Here is a 22,984-nt window from a genome sequence, read left to right as displayed (position 1 = left end):
ATGAGCAATATTATCAATAATTAATTATTATTAGCAATTAAGTAATAGCAATAATTATTATAAGAAATTATTATCAATAATTAATTATTATTAGTGATTATTTATTATTAGTAATTAATAGCTGTAATTAATTAATCATATGTAGTCAATAGTAATTATTATTAGTAATCAATAGTTGGAATTAATTAATTAGTTTAGTAGTTAATAACTGTTTCCTTTTTTTAGGAAACGATTGAAAGTGAGAGCTTCCCACTTCTCACAACTCTGCATGGTGATGGGCTACACTCTACATGTTAGTGGGCTCTTTTCTTGAACTATCAGTAATTAGAATTTGACACATGTCTAGTGGGTTCTGTTCTTGAACTACCACTAATCGGAATTTGACACGTGTCCATTTTGTTTTAATATTTGGAATGGCAAATGTTTAAATGTAGATGGGCCACATGTTTGACTGTAGGGGGCTTTGGCTTGAAATTATTCCTTTAATACATATATATATATATATATATATATATATATATTAGATATATATAGATATAAGATAATATATATTTACTTAATTTGTTATACATAAAAGTTGAAAAATAGTCAAATATTTATTTATTTTTTTTATTTTAAAATTAAAGTGGAATCGGATTAAATTTGAATCTGATATGAATCCTCCATTAGGGTTTGAGTTTAAATAAAAAAACTTCAAATTTGATCGGATTCGGATGCAAGTTTTTCCCCCGGGTCGGATTCGAATTTTACTATATCCAATCTAATTACAACCTTGTGCATAGGGTTGCAAAATAAGTCAGATCCAATATGATCTGAATCCGATACCGATCCGTTAAGAAGCGGGTTTGGATATCCTTCCTGATCCTAACAAAATTGGATCGGATCGGAAAAGCCAACCCATTGTCTTAACGGATCGAATTCGGATATTGGCTGATCCGATCCGTTAATAATGAAATATTATATATTATATATTATTTACATATTATAAATGTATATTCTATATATTATTTATATAATTATACAATTATATATTTTATATTTTAATATATTGTTATATTATATAAATAATATAATATATTATTTTATAAATATAACTTTAATTGAATGGGATATCCGATAATATATTCGAATTTGAATTCGAAACATAGTTTTGAAAATCCGACAGATCATTATCGGATTCGGATCAGTCAGATTTTCTTAATGGGTCGAATCGGATATATCCTTACCGAATCCGATCCGTTTGCAGCCCTACCTGTGCAGCCATTTCTAGATGAAATGCAACGCTTGCTTGCGATGGCCGTGCATCGTACTATCGTTGACAGCCAGCATTACGATTCACGACTCTGTGTAAAAGTGAAACGCTTTACCAAGCCTTCTAATGCGCGTCATGATGTATAAATCCAACGGATAATATTTCAAAGACGTAATTTAACGAGATGCGACGATGTTTCTGGAATCTATATTACTCTTAAAAGGATTCTGAAGTCTGAACCGTGTTTACCTAAACACAGGAATTGACACCTCGAACCTTCCCAACGCGTTTCTTCGCCTTGTTCGTAGAGACGAGGTTCACAGCGAAAGGGAAGAAAAAGGGGAAAAAAAGAAAAAATCGATTCTCTTCACTCCTCCTGCCGTCCTGCGTCTGATTTTAGGTTAGTGCTACACTTTGTCTTAAGATTTTATTGTGTTTATTCATCTTCTTGCTTATTAGGTTTATGAATTCCACACGCTAGATCTGATTTTAATAGTAAAGTTCATAATCTTCCGTGTTTCTTTTTTTGATTTAATGCTATAATACTTATACTTATGTTAAGAGTTTGAAACCCTAGCGATGCTTCTTTCTTCTTTTCGATCAAGAATAGATGCTCTTTCCTCTTTCTTTAACGTGTTTGCACGAAGTTTGGAATGTTTAGGTATGGAATTATTGGGGTTTGGGGTTGGAAGTCTGTAACCCTGTGATGTGTCTACTTCCGCTCTTGGATGTTTTTCTGGTTTTATTTTTAAGGATGTAACCATCTAGGTGCGACAATTGAAAAAGGTTCAGAGCGATCCGTTTGACTATTTCTCGTTTTGCGAATGTGTTAGATTTTGTTGTAGGGTAATATATCTTTGAGTTCTGATTGAGGTTTCTAATTGTATGTTTTTGGTTCAGGTTTCGATTTTCTAATATTAGAATTTTATTACTCTGATTTGTTTGTTTATTTGGAGTAGTATTTATTTGATTTAACGTATACAGTGTTCTAAAATCTGTATCTGGATTTGATATTTTTGAATTGAACAACATTGTTTGTCTCTGTATGGTTGGTGTTGATTTCTGCTCTATATGATTTACAGGCATTTGAACATTTAGGTTCTGGAGATGGCAAGTGGATTTGGGGAATCAACAAGCAGGCCACCGCAAAGCCTTTCTTGCTCAGGCAGTGGTAGCAATGATGCTGGTAACTTTGAATGCAACATCTGCTTTGAATTAGCTCAGGATCCAATCGTGACTCTTTGCGGCCACCTCTTCTGTTGGCCTTGTCTTTACAAGTGGCTCCATATTCACTCGCATTCCCAGGAATGCCCAGTTTGTAAGGCCCTCGTACAGGAGGAGAAATTAGTTCCTCTTTATGGTAGGGGAAAGACACCAACAGATCCAAGATCTAAGTCAATTCCAGGCATTAACATTCCAAATCGTCCAGCAGGGCAAAGACCCGAAACAGCTCCTCCACCGGACACAAATCATTTTCCTCAGCATGGGTTTGGATTCATGGGTGGATTCCCTCCAATGGCAACAGCTAGGTTTGGAAACTTCACTCTATCTGCAGCTTTTGGTGGTCTGATTCCATCCCTCTTTAATCTTCAGGTGCATGGTTTCCCCGATGCTACTGTCTATGGTGCTGCTGCTGGTTTTCCCTATGGATTCTCTAACTCATTTCATGGGGGCCATGCTCATGGGTTCCCTCAGCCTACAACTCAAGGGCAACAGGCGGATTCCTATTTGAAGACACTACTTTTGATGGTCGGTCTCTTTGTAATCATTGCTCTTATTTGGTCATAGGTGAAGGTGTTACCATAATTCAAATTGCTGATGGACATCCAGGGTTGTCATTCTCACTTGTTTGTAAATCCATGAACTTCAGTTTACTTTTTTATGACTGAGGAAATTGTCCATATGTTACTTTTTGTAGTGTTCTTCTAGTTTGTGTTCTGTCTGTCAAGCATGTGTAATGCGACTTGTATGATTTCATAAATGGCTTGTAAGATCTCTCTCTCTCTCTCTGGCTGTCCCCCTCTATTTATTGTTAAATTGTGGGCCCTCAAAATCATTAGTCACTGCTTCAACTCATATCTTTTTTGACCTGCCCTTATCTCTTCCCCTTCAACTTTCTTACTAGTGCCAAACTCTTATTTACATGGATTCTGATTTATCCATCTGCCTATATCTTCTATTTGAATCTCTCTCTCATACCATCTTGTAGCAGGCTCTGTTTGGGAACAGTGCAAATACAAATATGTCCAGTGCAAATATAAATATGCATGGTTCATGAAAAATGGCAGCATATGTATTTTCATTAAACATATTTGTAATTACACTATTCCCAAATGGAGTCTTAGGATAGTGGGCCAGTGTTTTAATTTGGGTATATCTTTACATGGAAGATGGCGGCTTGATTAGCATTATTCCACATGCTAGTTTATGAACAGTGGTAATTGAAATGTTTAAAAAAATTCATATGTAACCTGGCAAGGTCTCATCTGAAATTTGGTTAGAGGTAAACTGCAAAGGTTTAGCAGGTATTAGGGATGCCATCCATGCACATGAAAAAGTTGTTACACAGATTTGAATATGCTCTTTTAATTAAGCATATTGTGTGTTTCATAGAAAAGGCACATAAAAGCTGATTTACAAGTTGAAAATCAATGCAAAGACTGATGCGTTTCTCTGTCAGTTCCACAAACTGTCTCAAACAAAGATTTAACCTGAGAGTGCTAAAGCACTTGAAATCCTGTGGGCTATTCTCCAAAATGCCATGACCCTATCTTTGAATACAGTCCAGTGTTTAAAAGGCATGTCTTTAGCTTAGGCACACAGACAGGGCCCATTTTGTGGGGTATGCCCTGCCTGAACCCAGGTATTTCTCACCTATCTTGTTGCTATATTTTGATGCATTAAACTTTAGTTTAATATTGAATATGTGATTTACTACTTTTTAGATTGTATATGTAATATTTAGAGTCTAAGAAGTTTAGCCCATGTAGGACTTGAACAATAGGATAACAAAATCTGTATTAATAACACTAACTTATTGATTTAATAAACTTATATTTTATTTATTTGACAATTTAGATTCTTGTATATTAAATTTTTGCTTTGTTTATTCCACTTGAAGTGGTGCCTCACTTTACCTAGACATGTAACTTGCCTTGTGAATCAGCCTATACCCCTTATGCTTTGGTTGTGCTCATCACTTTTAAAAGAAACTGATGCATTATGTGCATCCCCCCCCATACTGATCAACGTTCTTCAAATAGTTAGGCCCTCATGCCAAGAGGAAGTAACTTCTAAACTATTGAACCTCTGAAGCTGAGTCCTTTTGTATGCCATCATAATAGCATAGCTTCAAGAGTCTTGGGGAAGCAGAAATGGATTCCAAAAATGTCAAAGACCACCCCAAATTTCAGAAGAGACTTTACAGTGAAAAGATGACTGTGATTCAGCAGCCTCTTGACAAAGAACACAGGTCATGTTATCTATAGCCATTCCTCTCAACAAAAGTTTGTCAACTGTGGGACATTTTTGATGGACAGCAGTCCAAGCCAAAAAAGAGATTTTTGAGGCGGGCAAAGATAGCAATATTATGGTGCTGGGAGAAGGGACCATGGAGAGCATGGTGTTTTGTTTAAAAAAAAAGATTTGACAGTGAACTGCCTAGTTGAATTCCAAGTCCAGGTTCTGCTGTCTTCCTGGTCCAGCTTAGGTTCTACAGCTTGGAATTTTTTGTAGGACTTCAAAATATGGCCTAATTTCCCAATCATTAATCAATGATTTAAAAGGTGCACCTAGGTGCACATTGCACAAGTGAGGTGCAATTTAGGGTATGCACCTTGCTTAGGTCCTAGGCGCAGCCCTTTCAAAAGGCGCACACCTGGTGTGCCTAGGCGTGCACCTTTTGAAAACTTCATGCCTTTTTATTTTTTTTGAACTTAGTGACTGGGCTGGGGGCTCCACCCCTGGACCCCATGCACTGAAGCTCCGAGAACCCCCTATTTGCTAATGTTGTTCATTCATTCGTCCTAATAAAATATCTTCTTAAAAAGCGATTAAAATTCTAAGATCATTATTTTTTGTGTGAGAACTAAGAATTTAAGACCCTAACATGGACTTGTTTGGGCTTGCCTCAAGGGGTGTGAAACAAAGGTTGCTCGTAGAATCTGGAATGTAATATGTTTTACATCACATTAGCTACTTGAAGTAGTGCAATTGAGGAAAAAAGAGGTTGTGGGTTTTACATGCTTGAATTTTTTTTTTATGTTTGATTTTATTTTTAAATTTTCATTTGAATATGCCTTGCATGTTATGTTTATGTATTTTAATTTTAGATAATAGGTTTTTTAAAACATTTATTTTAGAATTTAAGTTTATATTTTTTATTAATATTATGTTAAATATTTTTTGAATTTTTTGCATTTTTTTCGAAAAATTTGGCTTTTTTTATTTTTAACATTTTTTTTTGTATTTTCGGGCCTTGCTTCAAAAAGGCGTGCGCCTCACTTTGCGCCTTGCGCCTCAGGTGCAAATTGGCCCTTGCGCCTTTTTTGTGCCTTGCACTTTTAAAACATTAAGAGGCCTTATGAGCCTTGGTGACCAAAAGATGTTGTTTCCCTGCACTCAAAGCAGTTCCTCACTGAAGCTCTTCCTTGCCTTGGTCAATGGAGAAGAGTGTTGGGAAGTGCCCAATACTTTGAATGTTGTTTCAGAGGTGTGTTGTCATACCAGGAGTCAACCCAGAAACTGACCCTAGAGCCATTCCCAAATCCCAATCTGGTATTTGGTTCCTTGTAAAAACTGCTGGTGGTGTTTTAGGATTCCCTTCCATGCAGCATAGCTATAGGGAGATGGGGATGGGCCTGAGTCCCAACCTCTTTTGCTAGTACCATATTTGTCTATAATGATTCGCCTTCACCCTCTATCAGTGTTTAATCTCCAATTTCATCTACCAATGAAAGCTGTATTCATGAGATTCAACTTTTTAACACCCAAGTCACCAGCTTTCTTAGGGGTGCATACCGTTCCCAAATTGACCAAATCAAGCTCTCTAAGAGGATAATCTTCCATCAAAATACTCCTGCAGTTGGTTCCAAATTATCTTGCTATTTCATTTGGCTCTAAGTGGCAGGTAATCTTCAAACTTTGTAACCAAGAACCTTAGCTAGCTTCTCCTCACCACTTGAATTTTCCACCATCAGCAGTTCACTCTTGTGCATGTTAATGTGAAGATTCAAGACAACTTCGAACCATCATGATACAAATTTGAGATGGAGTTGTGCTTGTTTGTCATAGAAAAATAGAGTATTTGGTGATTGAGCAATGATATGGCTGAGGGGTTTTCCTTTCCTTGGGAACCACTAATGAAACCTTCACTAGAAGCCTCGAGGTTAATTTGCTCAAAGCCTCCATAACTGTCAATGTGCAGCATCATTAAAGAGAATGGAGAAGGATACAGTACAGGTGCATACCTTGATCCAGATCCTCCGGAGGCCCCAAAAATCCATCCTTTTGAGGATATAATCTAAGAAGTTCCAGTTCACATGATCAAAGGCTTTCTCAATGTCCACCTCAAACAGCACTCATCTCTTCCCACTTTTGATTCTGGAGTTGATCAACTTGTTAGCAATGAGCACCCCATCAAGAGTGAGTCTCCCTTCCACAAAAAGAACTTTGAGACTTGTAGATGATTAACTCATGAACCCCAAAACCCTTTGGAGTCTCGTAGCTAACAAATAGATATAATTTTGTAGACACTCCCAACAAGGCTAACTGGCCAGTAATCTCTGATCTGCAGCCCCACCTTTCTTGGAATTCAAGCTCCTATCTAAAGAGGCCATAGAGTGAAATTCCTGGAAAACTTCAAACAAATGTTCTTTTATGACACATTCCAGTGTCTTTTGTAAAACATGGTGAAGCTGTCAGGGCTTGGAGACTTATCCCCAGATTACCTTGTGAATTTCGGTTTTAGAGAAGGGTTTATTCAGCTATATGCTTATATCTGCATAATATTTTATTGTATCTACTAGTTAATTTGCTTAAGAGCCTTAAGTTCAAGTTTGGTTGTGGGATGCTGGCTTTACCTGATTTTTCTCAAACAGATATGATTTTGGAGATGGGCCATGGGATATCATTGAATGTAATAATGGTCAAATATTGCAATGATCCTTTGCTGCCAAATGATTGATCAAAAAATATCTCTTGCTGCCAAATGTTTGTTTAAGTGTTTATTTATATAAAAAAAAGTTTGTTTTAGTGTTGTATCGTGAGTTGTTAGCTTGGTGGTCATTGTTTTGCCCTTCTGAACTGATACCTCCGAGAATGAGATCCTTTCTTGCATTAGTTATTGTGGTTTTCTTCAGAGAGGCCTTGTAATCCCTAATAAATGTGATTTTCAGCAAGGTTTGCTGAGCATCGAAACTTTGATCTCCATATGACGGTGCTAGAGTTTCCTGAGGCATAAGGTGGATGTTTGCTTAAGGTAATTTGCTTATTGCTGGATGGTTTGTTTTGACAATATGAAGAAAAAGAGTTGTGAAGGTTTATGCTGTGTGCTTTTTGTTGCACAGATGTAAAAAAAAAGAGCTTATTATTTTGGATAGTTTCTGAGGGAAGATCTCTCAATTTCTTGCGAAGAACTTCATCAGGACAACTTTTTACTTTTATTTTTGATTGGCAACTGATTAGAGGATTTTATTAAGAAAGATCGGTAAGAAAAAGAGAAAGAAGGGTCAAGATGACCCTCCCAGCATAAGCATATTAGATGTAGCTCCAGTTCTACTCTCCATTGATCGATCCTTTATCAGTAGAACTTTCTTTTAGATTGATGTGCTTCATTGATAGTGATGACTTTGGAGAAATTTCAGACTTTCAGATCTCAAATGGTGGATTTTCAGGGACATTTTAACTAGTTAGAAATTTAGCAAAATTGTTTGGGGGGAGGTAAGGAATTTTGGGTTATAAGCACTTTAAGCCAATGTTTTTGTGAAACATTAGTCAATTCTTGTTGTGTCTACAATTAGGGGTTGAAGGCTTTTCAGTTCAGGGATATCATATAATAAAAACTTTAGGAGTAAAATGGTAACCCCCATGCTTGCATCATTCAGAAATTTTGTAGGGTGAGATGCTGAATTAACATTTTTAGATTTGAAAAATTTTCAACATTCCACTTTCAGCTCCTATTTCAGCAGTTATCAAAAACCATCTAAATTCATGCCAACGTATCTGCAAAAATTGATGTCATAATTCGATGATGGCAAGCCATTGCAACATCATCACATGGCATCCATTAGAAATCTGGCACCTTCCAACTTAATCAAAATGAATTTTGATGGCCATGGTAAATCCAAGAGAACCAGGAATTGAGTACTCAGATTGTCATGGAAATAATCTGGGTCATCTCTGGACCTTTAGGATATGGTGACTCAACAGGGGCACATCCATAGCACTATTGCAAGTCCTACGGTCAAGCAATTCTCTCAAGCGTGGGAACATAATACTTGGCCAGATAGCTGAGAACAATCTTATAGGCTCAAATAGCTTGGTTGATACATAGCTATAGGAGTGCAAAGGGATGTTTCTTGAGAGAATTTAGTGTCATAGGCAAGAGACCTTGACAATGTCCATTCCTTTTTTATATATAAAATTTTAAAAATCTAATAAAGTTATTACCAATAAAAAAACTCAGCTGCAAAAAGTTTGTACTTCCTGCATTCAGCCTCAGTTTCGACAATGGTGGAGAGCAAGTCTTAGTATGTCATTCTTGCATTATATGAAGGCCATACTGGTATGACCATGTGTCCCCCTCCACCCAACATGGAGAAAAGTAAAACCCTTTGGCGTTGCCGCATCATTTCTGCATTTAGTTGAGCTTATTCTAAGGGCTACCGTTTTCTTTGGTGTGCATTGTGAATATCAAAGTTATTTAAAATTGGGAGAATGACCAATCAGCCCAGATCAGAATTTTATAGCCCCATAGTACAGGGGGAATGCATCCTGACCGTGAATTGATGCCAAATTCACGGGCAGGATGTGGTTTATAAGGGGGAGAGGCTATTAGTAGGGGGGGGGGGGCTGGAATTCAGAATTCTGCATCGGGTGTATTGGTACTTTTCCATTTAAAATTTGTTTTCATAAAAGAAACTTGTACGACTCTCTTTAGAATACCCAGATCATATGATAACATGTGCGCACCATGTCACATTCTGTTCCAAATTATAAAAAAATTTCTCTGGAGTGTATCAACACTGTTCATATTGAAAGCCTTTTGCATAAATTTTAGCCACAGGTTGTTTCTGATCTAGCATTCCAAAGTAGTTGTGGAGATCAAGGTTCAAAAAATCCTTGCATATCAGCCTGTATTGGCCGATACGTATCATTCCGGGACCTCTCCAATACGCCCCTACAGTGGGTGTATCGGGGGTCTGACCGGTTCAGGGAGTGGAATCCTAAACCCTTCTCCCCTGAACTGGTTTTGAAAAAAAATAAAAAAAAATTAGAAAAAAGGTATTGATTTGCCCGATAAGCCCCTACCGACATATTGAATGTATCGATATTTTGAACTTTGGTGGAAATCTAACAAGTAGATCTTAGCTCTGGTGATTTTTTTGAAGAAACTTTGTTGAAAAAAAAAAATAGTACATATGCATAAAATCTGGAATTCAGCTAAACTCAACTCAGCCTTGTATGCAAAATCTGAAAGATTATCGGTTTAACGTTTGAATCAATATACTCAAGAACCCCATCCATTACCATAGAAAAGTCGATGTCTCTACGTGTAAATATCACACATGTCTGTTTTTTATTAAAAATTCATCTGTTTCTTTTCTTTCCAGATTCCCAACATTTCCAGGCGGAATAATGCTGGGATAAACACACTTTTGAACAAAGGGAAAAAATAAGTTCCACTTATCAGTAGAAGTCTCACGTGCAACAAATAAGTAAGACACTTGTTCTTTCACATTTGCATGTGAAAACATGAATTTTCCGCCCATCTCACTACTAATATGGCAAAGGGTGCATTGATTTACAGTTCTGTGTTCGTTTTTTGATTTTATGTATGTGGTCCATGTGGGCGGCTGGAGAAACCCTTGACACAGTTGGAGTTCCAAATGGGTTATTGATCTTGGACATTTAGTTACAGGTATCCGATTGCAATTGCCTGGCAATAGCTAGGTTGATACAGAAGAAGAATTCTATGAATTGGTCCCATACGAAATAAAAAAAGAAAATCCCTGACACATGAAGAATAGTTTTAGTTAATTTGCTCTGTATTATTAAGGCATGTGGTCCTATAGAAATTTAGTAGCAGGTTTTAAATTGTCTCATCCTGATGGTAACCTTGTTTGATATCGACTACTATTTCATATGTTGATGTCGGCTTTAATCATAGAGGAGGACTAGGAGCTACTTTCTGGCACATGGGCTCTTGCATGACTTTTCCATCATCAGTTGATCCCGGAGCACTTGGAGGTTTTAGATGCATGTTAGGGCACCGCAACCACAGACCAGTCTTTGTAAGAAACGATAGAAACAGTTTAGCAACTGTTGATCTGAAAAGATGCGTTTACTTGATATTATCTGCCTGATCTGATATATTTCACCAATCAATTTGATCTGTTAGTAGTTTAAATTTGACTAGTTTATAATACCATTGGGTTATTATGGTTTAGTAGTAGTTGTTGTATTTATTTATTTATTTATTTATTTTTTCAATGGATACTCTCTTCTTGTCCTCTTCTGCTGCCCAGCATATGAAAAGAAAGAGATGAACAGGACTGTCGGTTGAGTTTAAGCGGTCAAGGTTCAAAATATCGATATGTTCGATATATCGGTAGAAGCATATCTAGTGAATTAATACTTCATTTTTTTTACTGTTTTTTTTTTTTAAATCGGTTTAGAACTCCTTCACCCTCTGAATCGATCAGACTCTCGATACACCCACTGTAAAGATGTATAAAAAAAGTCCCGGAACGATATGTATCAACCAATACATAACAGTTTTTTGAACCTTGATTCTGTTTGTTGTTTTTTTTTTTTTTAATTCCATGTCAAAATGGTCCATATAAATATGGGCCTCTTTGGTTGTAGATATTTTATGAAGCAGACCATGTTTGAGTGTGAGTGTGACATGCAAGAATCAGGGGGGCGGGGGTTTATAATTCACTAGTTCACATCAAATGGTTGCTTAATAGTTATAGCACTACTCTCGTGGTCGTAAGGACTTGCGATCGATCGATAGGGACTACAGTGGAACTCAAACATGATTCTACTGTCTACTTTCTACTATATGCCTAAGTGATCATGGCCGACAAAAATGTCCCAGGATTTATTCTTTTTGTGCCGTCTGCACTGCATCTACCAGAATATCCTTTTGCTTTTGCTGGACTTCTCCCGTCGATTCCGCTCAAAGATTTCAACGTATATCAATTATCAAAGTGGGGTCTTAAGGCCCATGTTAAGTATGCTTCGCAGAAGAGGGCCCAATGATTATTTTGTTAAATGCAAAGTTAAGTATCATATGCCCGTTTATAGCCAGAGGCGTATCGGTACTAAAAAAACCTTATGCTTTTATATTTTTTAGTTTTTTTTTTCTGGATAAGAATTTATATATGTTTTTCATTAAAAAAGAGGGTCCCCAAACACCTGTAAATAGGTGTTTCCGAGCCAAAAAGGTATTAGCTGGTTGGTTCCAGAAGTGATGCTTAGCGGTGCATCCTGTCTAAACCAAACAGACTATAAGAATAGATCATTCCGATTTTGATTTTAAGGGATTTTGATTCCGGTTTCAATTGTGAATCAAATTGACCCTTACTATTAAAGGACTTACAATACAATCCAGAATGAAAAAAAAGTGATAATTCAAGAAAAGAAAGTAAAATTTTGTGAGATATATAAATTCCTGCAACCGAGATTACTATAAAATAAAGTAGTTAATTAGCTGTTAAGCCCATGTTCTTGTTTCTCTCCAGTCTCCCCTTTTTCTAGCCTTATTGAATGCATCCCATTCGCATGTGCACTGCTCGACCTGCCATTCTCTAGTTTAGGATGCATTCATGTGCTGAATCATTGATCCCTTATTTACTCCTCTGAAGATATCTATTTTCTCTTCTTTTTATTCTTTGGGAACTCTGGAAATTTCTTGATATGACTCACTGGAGAAAACAGCCTGGGCCATATATATAGCTTTTTGCGCACTCTTTACGTGCGGGGTGAAGACTGATGAGTATTTGCAACCGATATTCTTTTAGTTGAAAAGACAAGTAAGGAATTGAATGGGATAAACATGTCAGGAAGCTCCCGAACAGCCAAAGATTTTCCATCTGTTCAGTATACTTTTACATTGTGTTTGGTTTAAAGGAAAAAGTAGAGAAATGAAAGAAAAAGATAGAAAAATCTTTACAAATCTTGTATGGTGATGAGGGCAGATTTGGCCCTCCAGTGAAATTGCGACACGTGGCACCTCGTGACAATTAGGCAAGCACCCAGGCAACAACTTACCAAGTTGGTGTCCCCCCCGGGCACCGGTCTGGCTGGCCTGGCGCGACCTGCACGTGGCCCATGGGCCACACAGCCTGGCGCGACCTGCGCGCGGCCTGCGCGACCTGGCCGGATCAGCCTGCCACAGGCGCCGACCTAGCAACCTGGCCCGGACACAGGCACCGACCTGGCAATCTGGCCCGGACACAGGCGCCGACCTGACAACCTGACCCGGACACAGGCGCTGGCCTGGCAACCTGGCCCGGACACCGACCCGCCGACTGACACAGGCGCCGATCTGACAACCTGGCCCGGACACAGGCGCCGACCTGGCAACTTGGCCCGAACACCGACCCGCCGACAGACACAGGCGCCGGCCTGGCAACCTGGCCCGGACACCGACCCGCCGACTGACATAGGCGCCGACCTGACAACCTGGCCCAGGCGCCGACCTGGCCGCCTGGCACAAGCGCCAGCCTGACAACCTCGAGGAGTTCATCACCGTACCCCGGTTCTGACAGGATATGACATCTTACCATTTGAAGGCTTTTCACCCACCTAACCCGCGAGGGCACCACTATATAAGGACTCCGACCCCCAAAGCCAGAGGGGAGAAAAAAGGATGGTAACCCCCGCTCTCTAGCTCTCTCATTTCTCTCCAAGCCCTCTATAATCTGAATGCTAACTTAGGCATCGGAGAGTCCCCGCCGGGAAAATACCCCCGGGTCCTCTGATTCAGTTCTCGCAGGTCCCTCAGCTCCCGCCGTCTACAAAGGAGAGAAAATCACCTCACGCGGAGGGTAGTCGGGTTGCGTTGCACCAGGGAGCTCCACCATCCTCTGAGTTGCAGACTGCCTACGAGCAAGTCAAGTGACGAGTTCGCCATCAGACAGTTCGCCATCAGGCAGTTCGCCACTAGGGAGTTCGCCACCAGGCAGTTCGCCACCAGGGAGCACTACCAGGCAGTTCGCCATCAGGCAGTTTGCCACCAGGCAGTTCGCCCCCAGGCAGTTCGCCACCAGGCAGTTTGCCACCAGGTAGTTCGCCACTAGGGAGCACTACCAGGCAGTTCGCCATCAGGCAGTTCGCCACCAGGGAGCACTACCAAGCAGTTCGCCACCAGGCAGCTCGCCACCGGGCAGTTCGCCATCAGGCAGTTCGCCACCAGGGAGTTCACCACTAGGCAGTTCACCACCAGGCAGTTCGCCCCCAGGCAGTTCGCCACCATGGAGCACCACCAGGCAGTTCGCCACCCGGCAGTTCGTCACCAAGTAGCTCTCCACTAGGGAGCTCGCCACTGGGTAGTTCGCCACCAAGTAGTTCTCCCCCAGGGAGTTCGCCACCAAGTAGCTCATCACCAAGGCACGTCACCACCGGGTCAAACAACGAGGCACTTAGCCAAAAAATTTATACATCACAAAAAATGGTACGTGACCAAAAATGATTACATCATATGGGTTTTCCTATCTCTTTTTCTTTCCCTAGCTTTTCCTTCAAACCAAACATAACCTTATTGATAATCGATAAATAAAACCCACTCCAAAGTCGGATCATACCCATAAAAAAAAGTCGAATCAGATCTTCACCACTATCCTATTTGCTAGTCAATAAAAACTCAGTTACTAACTATGATTTATTAAGAAGAAGACTGCATAATCAAGGTTTAAACTTTAAAGTACTGATATATACACCTGTTTAAAGTTAGTTTCAGGTTACATTTATTAAATAATATAAAAATATCTATAATAATTATTTAAGAAAAAATAAAACAAATAAAGCATGCATGGTTTAAAGTATCAATGCACCTCTGTCATACATTTGGAGTTTGTCCATACTTTAAACCATGTGTATGATGCATAAACCTACAAAAGCAGTTTATCCTTTTTCCATCCATTGTTGACTTGTAAACTTATAAATGACACGCATGGATCCTCTGAGTCTGAGGAAGCCATAAGTAAACAAGAGCTCCTACTCCTTTGGCCAATGCATATATAATAAAACTGTGGTCTGTTTATAATAAGGTTGTAAGTCGGGCCAGGTTAGATCGGGTTAAGGCCAATTCTAGTTCAATCCTAAATTCTAAACCCTCAATTTTAATCTTAACCTTAATTAAATTCCTTCAATCCTAATCTAATTTAATCCAACATAGAGTCAAACAATAAGAGAAGATAAAGAATAAAATATTTAAAAAACATAAAATATGTTATTAAGGTTTTAGTATTTCTAATTACAATTATGTGAACTGATTATCTTAAAAGAAATAAATGATAGTATATGATGTAGACTATACAATTATCATGCATTTAAACAAATCAATGTATGATATATCATATATCTATATATGATATGTATTATATAATTGGATTTAAGTTATCCGATGAATTAACCCTAATCCAATCTAAAATAAAGTTGAATTTATAATTTCAACTCTAACTCTAACCTGAACATTAACCCGACCCAACCCAATCCAACTTTTTTAGGTTGGATTAGGTTGGATTGGTATCAACCCGGCTCAAATTGCAGCCTTAATTTATAAGCATTCATTCATTGCAATTTGCAAATTTGGAATTGCAAACGAACCTTCCCATGCTTAGATTCATTCAAATTGGAAACTGAACCTATTCTAATTCTAGTCAAAAGAACGAAGGCATCATAACCATAACCACAAGCGTTGGCGTTGCAATAAAATCTCCTGATCATCTTCATCCCTACCTATATAAAAAGATACAAACAAAGCACGACCCAACTAAGTTTTCTATGTGCGCTCTCCTTTGTCAACACAGTAGATAGAGACGGGCCATTTGTCGCCAGTAACTACACGCTCTTATAATAAATAAATACATAAATAATATATAATATTATATTCACATAAAACGTTACCCGCCATATGTTTAATGACGTACGTACAATTGTAACTTTTGGTTTTGGACTCGTTCCAAAGTTTCTTTCTCATATACAGCTAGGTTCTAGGTTGTAGACTTCGATTTTAAAGAAATATAGGTAGTAAGAGACGTGTCTATCTTCACTCACATTGTTTATTTGTTTTGTTAGGCTGCGAGTATCGGTTAATTAAGGAGTTGTAGTATGCAACTGGGAGTGAGACAAGTCGAACCGCCACTTAAGGCTGCGACGCTAGCTTTGAAACTTTGGATTAAATGATCCCCACAAAATAAATTAAGGAGGAGGGGACTAAGGGCCAAGCAAATAGAAGGATAGCAAATGATCCCTACAAAATAAAGGAGTTAGAAAGGAACTTACAGAAGGCTTTACTAATGGATGAAATCCATTGAAAGCAAAAGTTCAGAGTTAAATTGGCTAGCTAGTGGCGACAAAAATACTATTCAAGATAAAAATATCAACTTACTAATGGATGAATCTAATGGATGAATCTATGATGAGAATGGAAAATGGATTCGAGGCAATGAAAAGATTGTTGATCAGGTGTTCACCTTTTTTAATAACTTATACTCCAGTGAGGGTTGTGTAGAGATAGATGTAATCCTTGCTTTCTGTAGAAGACAAGCCTGAGCTTGGAAAGAAAGTAGATGAAGAAGAAATCATAGGAGCACTTAACCAACTGGCTTCTTCAAAGGCTCGGGGGCCTAACGGCCTATCAAATTTCTTCATTCAGAAACACTAGAAAATAGTTGGCAATTCTGTGGTGGGGGCAGTTAAGGAATTCTTTAGAACTGGAAAGCTTGATGCAGAGTTAAATTGTACTTTGGTCTCTCTCATTCCAAAAGTAAAGAATTCGGAATTCATCTCACAATATATACTAATCAGTCTTTGTAATACTCCATATAAAATCATTGCAAAGATCCTAGCAAACAGATTGAAATCTGTACTCAATAAGATCATTAGCCCCAACCAATCAACCTTCATTGTAGGGTGCCAAATAACAGATAATGTACTTCTTACACATGAATTAATACATTCCATGAAGAAATCAAAATCAAGTAAGAAGTTCATTGCAATAAAATTGGATATGATGAAGGCGTACAATAGGGTGGAGTGGCTGTTTTTGGAGAAAATTGTGGAAAAGATGGGTTTTGGCCAGACTTGGAGAAACTGGATTATGGAATGCGTTCCAACAATGACCTACAAAATTTTAGTCAATGGCTCCCTTGGTCAAAAGATCACCCCCTCGAGAGGGCTAAGACAAGGTGACCCCCTCTCACCCTTCCTCTTCCTTCTCATTTTAGAAGCCCTATCATCTAGCCTCAACACTAAGCTAAGAGAAAGGAAAACCAATGGAATCAAAGTGAACCACCATGCCCCCACTATAACTCGTCTGCTCTTCGTAGATGATAGCTATGCCTTTTCCCTAGCAAGCCTAGAGGAAGCTAAGGAAATACTGGAGAGCCTTGAGCTCTATGAAAAAGTTGCTGGGCAGAAAGTGAACCATAAAAAATCAAAAGTGTTCTTTAATAAAAATACCCTGGAGAGGTTCAAACAATTGTTGACCAAAGTGTTAGGAATGAGATTAACTGAAAATCCTAGGAATTACCTTGCCCTGCCTGCTTAAATCTAGAGAGACCCTCACATATTCAACAAGGCCCTCCTAGCTAAAAGTGCGTAGAGGATTATAACAAATCCTAACTCCTTGCTCACTCGTGTCCTTAAGGTAAAATATTTTCGGGAAGTGGGATTTCTCAATACAAAACCAAGAAGAGGTTATTCCTTATGTTGGAAGAGTATTTGCGTGGGCAAGGAAATTCTGGCAAAAGGGGCCTACTAGAAAGTTGGAAATGGTAATAATAACATTAACATCTTGGTTGGACCCTTGGATCCCATTGATTACAGGTTACAAAATCCCCCTTAACTGCCCTCAAAACTGCAATTTGGAGGTAGTTAGGGGTGTAAATAGATCAAACTCGAATAAGATCAATCAATATTCGAATTCAAATCCGATTAAAAAAATCGATATCCGGTGGATATTAAAAATTATTATTTGAATTCAAGTTCGATTAAATATATAAATTGTTTATATAATTTAATTATTATATATATATAAATTATATAAAACATTTAAATATTTTATATATTATATATAAAAATTAAATAATCGATCAAATTCGGATATTTATCGAATTGAATAAGGTTATATCTGAATTTAACTGATTAGATATTCGAATTATCCAAATTCAATTCGATTATGTTGAATCTCAAATTCGAAATTGGATTTTCGAATACCATTGACACCCCTAGAGGTAGTGGCAGATCTCCTCAACCAAATAACAGGAATTGGAATTGAAAAGCTATTCGAAACCTTTTTCCATTCCGTAGTTGAGGATATTTTTAATATTTATCTCCCCTCCCAGGACTATCAGGGTAGAATTTGTTGGTCTTTCACAAAAGATGGACTTTGTACGTTCAGTCTATTGGGTAGCAAAATCTACTATGTATTCTAATGCAAAAGGAGATCCCATTAGCTTGGTTGTAGAAAATTGTATTTGGAAGACTTTGTGGAGTTTAAAGCTTTTGCCAAAAATAAAATCCTTTGTGTAGAGGGCTCTTCAAAATGGCCTTCCGGTTAAAGAATTACTAGAGAAAAGAATTTCTGCAATCTCCAATACTTGTCCATTGTGTCTAGAGAAGCCTAAATCGATTGAACATGCCCTTCTATATTGTCAATCTGGTTTGCATTGAGCCTTAACCTCAAAATGGATGGTAGTAACCTAACAACTCTAAAAAAACTGGGTTCTTTCTTGGCTTTGTAACCAAAACCAACACATGTGTAAACAAGAAAAGAACCTTCTCTACTCTCAGTTCTTCCTAATTTGTTGGGGCATTTGGTTTTGTAGGACCATGCTCATTTTTGAGAATGTATTAACTGATATACACCATTCTCTTGACATCATAAACAGTTTGTAGAAGGAAATCCTAGAGTCACAGCAGAAAGTAGAGAACCCAACCAAGCTTCGAAACCTGGCAAGCCAGAGAGCTGGCAACACTAGAGGCCACATCAGCAGTGGGACTTTTCTTTGGACAGATGGAAGCTTTGTTACAGGGAATTTTGCAGGTTTTGATAGCCTTATTATTGATAATTTTGGAAATTTCTTAGCACCGAAGGCCTTAACAATTCCTCAGGTCTCAACCCTTTTTGTAGAAGCTAATGCACTTTTGAAAGATCTTCGACTAGCCAGATCACTCAATTTGGCTTCATTGCAGGTTTTTTGTGATTGCAAGCAGCTGATGAAGAGTTTATGCAGCCCCTTTGCTCCTTGCTCGAGTGACCTGTGGTTTATTAAGGAAGATATTAAGCAGGAATTAAGTCATTTTGTTTCATTTTTTTTATTCTTTTGCTCCTAGAACTTTTAACACGGTAGCCCATACTCTTGCTAGTAGTGGTACTCCCATACAAAAGAAAAGAAAACCTGAATTAAATGAAGCGGTATCATATATATACTAGCGGATGTAACGTTGCTATTTGCTACATAAAAAAAGACAATGGTTTCTTAGTAAGAAACTTGCAATTATAAGCACTCAAGTCTTGAAACTCATATAAAGACTTAAAAGAGATAATTGTGTGCTCATTTTTTAAATATTGCTTCAGAAAAGTATCTCATATAAAAGAATACGATCATACATTGATAGTTCTGAGTTCTACTTCATAGCTGTCCTTTGTTTCATATCGAGAACTCCCAGTTGACTCGGACGGTAGGACTGTTCAGCCTGGGAACCATCTAGGCAACTAGTTTAGTTTTACTCCAAACCCGGTCCCTAGCAAAATATTGTTGAATCAGTTAACAACCCATTGACCCAGGCGGTCGAACCATTGACCCGTTCAATGGTTTTTGGCCATTTTTTATTTTTAAATTTTTGTTGTCAGAATGGGTCATCCGTTCGAACCAGAAGGTCAAACCGTTTACCTGGAAACTAGTGGCTAGAACGGTTTCATTTTTGGGTCGTTTTATCTAGATGTCAATAATTAGACGAAATAACTTTGTAGTCATAGTTATGGGAAGGGTGGACATTGCAAGTGATTCCAAAACCTTGAAAGATAAATCCAAAGTGACCTTAAACATAGAAAAAAATTGGCAGTAAATCCACCAAACTGGAAAAACCAAAGAAAAAAAAATCAGAAAATCGAGTCCAAAGTTCTACTTTGAGACGGAGCTAAACATACATGCAATCAAAGAAAGAGACAAAGCAAACTGTCTTGTAAGAAAATAAAAATAAAATTGCACAAAAGGGAAGAAATAAAATGGTGGTAAACCTTAGACCGTTTTGGAGGATCTTGAAGAAGAAGACCAAACACAAAAAAAAAGCAGAAAATGAAAAAAAAGGAACATATTGCACACGCTCGAATAAAGCCCATAGTAGAAGAAACCTTTGAATAGTGAAAACCCAAAAGCATAAAAAACCATGGTTTTTGAACCACCATTGACCTGGACGGGCGGACATTGCAGCCCAGGAACTGTCCAGGCAACTGGTTCCGTTTTACCCCAATCCTGGTCCCTGGCCAAAAAGCATTGAATTAGTAAATGACCCATTGACCCCGGCGGTCGAACCCTTGACCCATGAATCGTTCAATGGTTTTTGGCCATTTTTTTTAATTTTTTAATTGGGAACCATCTAAGGAACCGGTTCCGTTTTATCCCAATCCTTGTCCCTGGCCAAAAACTATTGAATTGGTTAATGACCCATTGGCCCAGGCGGTCGAACCCGTCGACCCATTGACCCATTTAATGGTTTTTGGCTTTTTTTTTTTTTAATTTTTGTTGTCAAAGCGGGTTATCTGTTCGAATACGACGGTCGAACTGTCGACCCGAAAACCAATGGCCAGAACGGTTCCATTTTTGGGTTGTATGAGTCACACGTTCGAATGACATAACACATATGATACTACTTAATGGACCTCACACACTCAATTTTTTTATTGTAATTTTTGTTGTCAAAATAGGTTATCCATTCGAACCAGACAGTCAAACCGTCGACCTGAAAACCAGTGGCCAGAACGGTTTTGTAATTTTTTGCCTATAATTTTTGTTGTTAAATTGGACCATCCGTTTGAATTGGATGATCGAACCATCGACCCAAAAACCAATGGTAAATAAGATACATAAGATTATATATATCTTATAATCTTATAAACAGGTACAATTTGAGAATTTTGAATGAAAATTTTTCATTGAACCGTCCGTTCTTGTAATTTGAGAATTCTAATGCCATTTGACGAAAAGGGAGAGCACCCTTATTCTTACAAAATAAGAATCAGAATCTTTTGGACTCCATATACGCATCATACTCACTTATTATCCACTTAACCATGACTCACTTTGTTAAAAAGTGGTCAGATGTCGGTGAACGGAAGAGGAAGAGATGAAAGATATGATGGAATAAATCACATTGGGAATATCTCTGTTATACAAGTATTGAAAATGTTCCTTTGGGAGCATTTTATGAGGAGCAGATATATGAGTTTTGGGGGAGGGATGCATATACATACATTGTTCATTTATAATTACTAAAAACTTGGATGGTGAAGGAGGAAAAAGGAGAGAGAGAACATAAAAAATTAAATTGGATTTAGATTTTAGACCAAGCAAAGCAAATTATAGCAAGTGGGGAAAAGATTTACTTGTAGGGCATGATATAAATGTGGCTATTTGTACATTGTTTGATGTCTTCATCATCGAATGGACGGTTGCATTTTTGCATTTATTTGGTATTTTTTTTCCTGTAACCAAAGTCCAGTTGAAGGACATGGGAGGTGGACATGCAGTTGCCTTCACCAAATTATTTGTTAATTGATGCCTAATGATAAAGTTGTACGTACCATGACACAAGTCAGGGATTAATTTGTACATCTGGTAACTCAACAGATCACTCAATACTTAAATGCCAATGTGCATGGCCAAAATTTGCATGGGTATCTTACCCATTGCCATTCCTAGTAATGGAGATAGCCAAAGCCAATCTTAGAGGAGTTCACATCCTGTTATTTGAACTTGTTCTTCATTTCAGGGCTTTTTTTTTGAAGTACAAGTACTCCTCAAGCCCTAACCCTTGTTTTGGGTATGCAAATAGGATTTCAATGGGTTAAACAGTCTTGAAGAAGAAACCCATCAATTGAATTACAAACCTTCTCATTCGATTGATGAAAGCCACCATGAACCAGTACCCTGGAACAATACTACATAGAGTGATGAGAGAGCCTATGCCCTTGCAATTCTAAAGACCTCTTTAGTGACGTTCATCGTCTTTGCAAGGGGATCCACCCAAATTGCGCTGAAGATGTCCTTTTTGGAACAAATTCTAGCTGTAAAATGCGATATCCAGCGGATGAAGGCCATGGCGACGAAGAACTTCCTTGGAGAGAAGAGGCCATATGAGTTTCCGCTGTCCTCAACCTTCTCCTGTTTGGTTACAATCTCAACCTGCAAGACCTAGGACATGTCGGATGCAGTTTGCTTCGCATTCTTGGCGACAAGGGCTGTGTACCGACCAATCTTGGCTAGGCATTTTCATACGTTAGTAGTAAGCCAGAGTAGCAGGCAATGCGTCATATGTAATCAGCTTGTGAGACGGTTGAGGCATCGACATCAATTTCGTAAGAGGGGTACTTGGCCTTGATGGCAGTAGATGATGATTGAAACCATCCCATTAGCTAAGATCCCAAATCCTTGCATTGTGAAGACGGAAACAATGAAGACACCATGAGTCTTCTTGTTGGCATACTAGGACATAATCGTGGAGCACTTCCAAAACAAAGCTTTGAAGTAAAAAACAACTTTGAGAAGAAAAGTCATTTTTGATTTATTCTTCCACTTCAACAAGGTTTCTTTTAAATGTCCGTTAACATTATCATAGATTCAAAATACCAATGTGGTCCATTCTTATTAGCGGGTTCACAGGATGCGAGAACTCAATCTAGACCAAACCAAGTTGCCATAGTCTCCAGATTTACCCATCATCAGTAATATAATTGAGGTGACACACATCATATCAAGCTAGCAAAGAATAATAAAGAAAGGCAGCAAATCATGTTGTTAATCTAATTGTTATGATACGAGTAAGGATACATTATTTTATAGCAAAAAAAAAAAGGCTTTCAACTTCAATGTTTTTCTAAATTAAGCAGCTCAACCAAAACTTAGGTGGCGCTTGATAAATCTAAAATTTCATATCTAAAAAGTTGAAAATGTATTTTTTGTCTGAAATCTGAAAAGAAGCATATGTGTTTTTTTACTTTTTAGAGGCTCTGAATCCATAAGTTTGTTTGTGTTGGATTAACCCTTTACTACCTAAAAT

The 22,984-nt window shown here is 38.1% G+C and overlaps 1 protein-coding gene and 1 pseudogene across 6 annotated transcripts; one reads left to right on the top strand and one right to left on the bottom strand.

The window, feature by feature from the left end:
- Positions 1-1,471: 1,471 nt before the first annotated feature.
- LOC104590139 (uncharacterized) lies at positions 1,472-8,417 on the top strand. Of its 6 annotated transcripts, XM_010248680.3 has the most exons (4): positions 1,472-1,652; positions 2,335-3,001; positions 7,648-7,730; positions 7,819-8,417. In XM_010248680.3, the coding sequence occupies exons 2-3, from the start codon at positions 2,360-2,362 to the stop codon at positions 7,684-7,686; spliced, it is 681 nt and encodes a 226-aa protein (XP_010246982.2). In that variant the 5' UTR covers positions 1,472-1,652; positions 2,335-2,359; the 3' UTR covers positions 7,687-7,730; positions 7,819-8,417. The 6 variants fall into 6 exon arrangements, with proteins under 6 accessions (XP_010246982.2, XP_010246981.2, XP_010246977.2 ...); XM_010248679.3 differs by having other exon boundaries at positions 7,648-8,417; XM_010248675.3 differs by lacking the exons at positions 7,648-7,730; positions 7,819-8,417 and having other exon boundaries at positions 1,482-1,652; positions 2,335-3,257.
- Positions 8,418-21,772: 13,355 nt separating this feature from the next.
- On the bottom strand, positions 21,773-22,482 carry LOC148803710 (low affinity inorganic phosphate transporter 1 pseudogene; annotated as a pseudogene).
- Between the last annotated feature and the right edge of the window lie 502 nt (positions 22,483-22,984).

Source organism: Nelumbo nucifera, chromosome 1 (assembly GCF_055504915.1).
Source record: "Nelumbo nucifera cultivar China Antique chromosome 1, China Antique-T2T, whole genome shotgun sequence".
Lineage (NCBI taxonomy): Eukaryota > Viridiplantae > Streptophyta > Magnoliopsida > Proteales > Nelumbonaceae > Nelumbo > Nelumbo nucifera.
This window is presented reverse-complemented; position numbering and strand designations above follow the sequence as displayed.

Excerpts from the sequence above, each read along its gene's own strand:
- LOC104590139 (XM_010248680.3), top strand. The coding sequence starts at position 2,360 with ATGGCAAGTGGATTTGGGGAATCAACAAGCAGGCCACCGCAAAGCCTT. Across the intron at positions 3,002-7,647 it reads TGAAGACACTACTTTTGATG|CAAGGTTTGCTGAGCATCGA; the intron begins GTCGGTCTCTTT and ends TGTGATTTTCAG.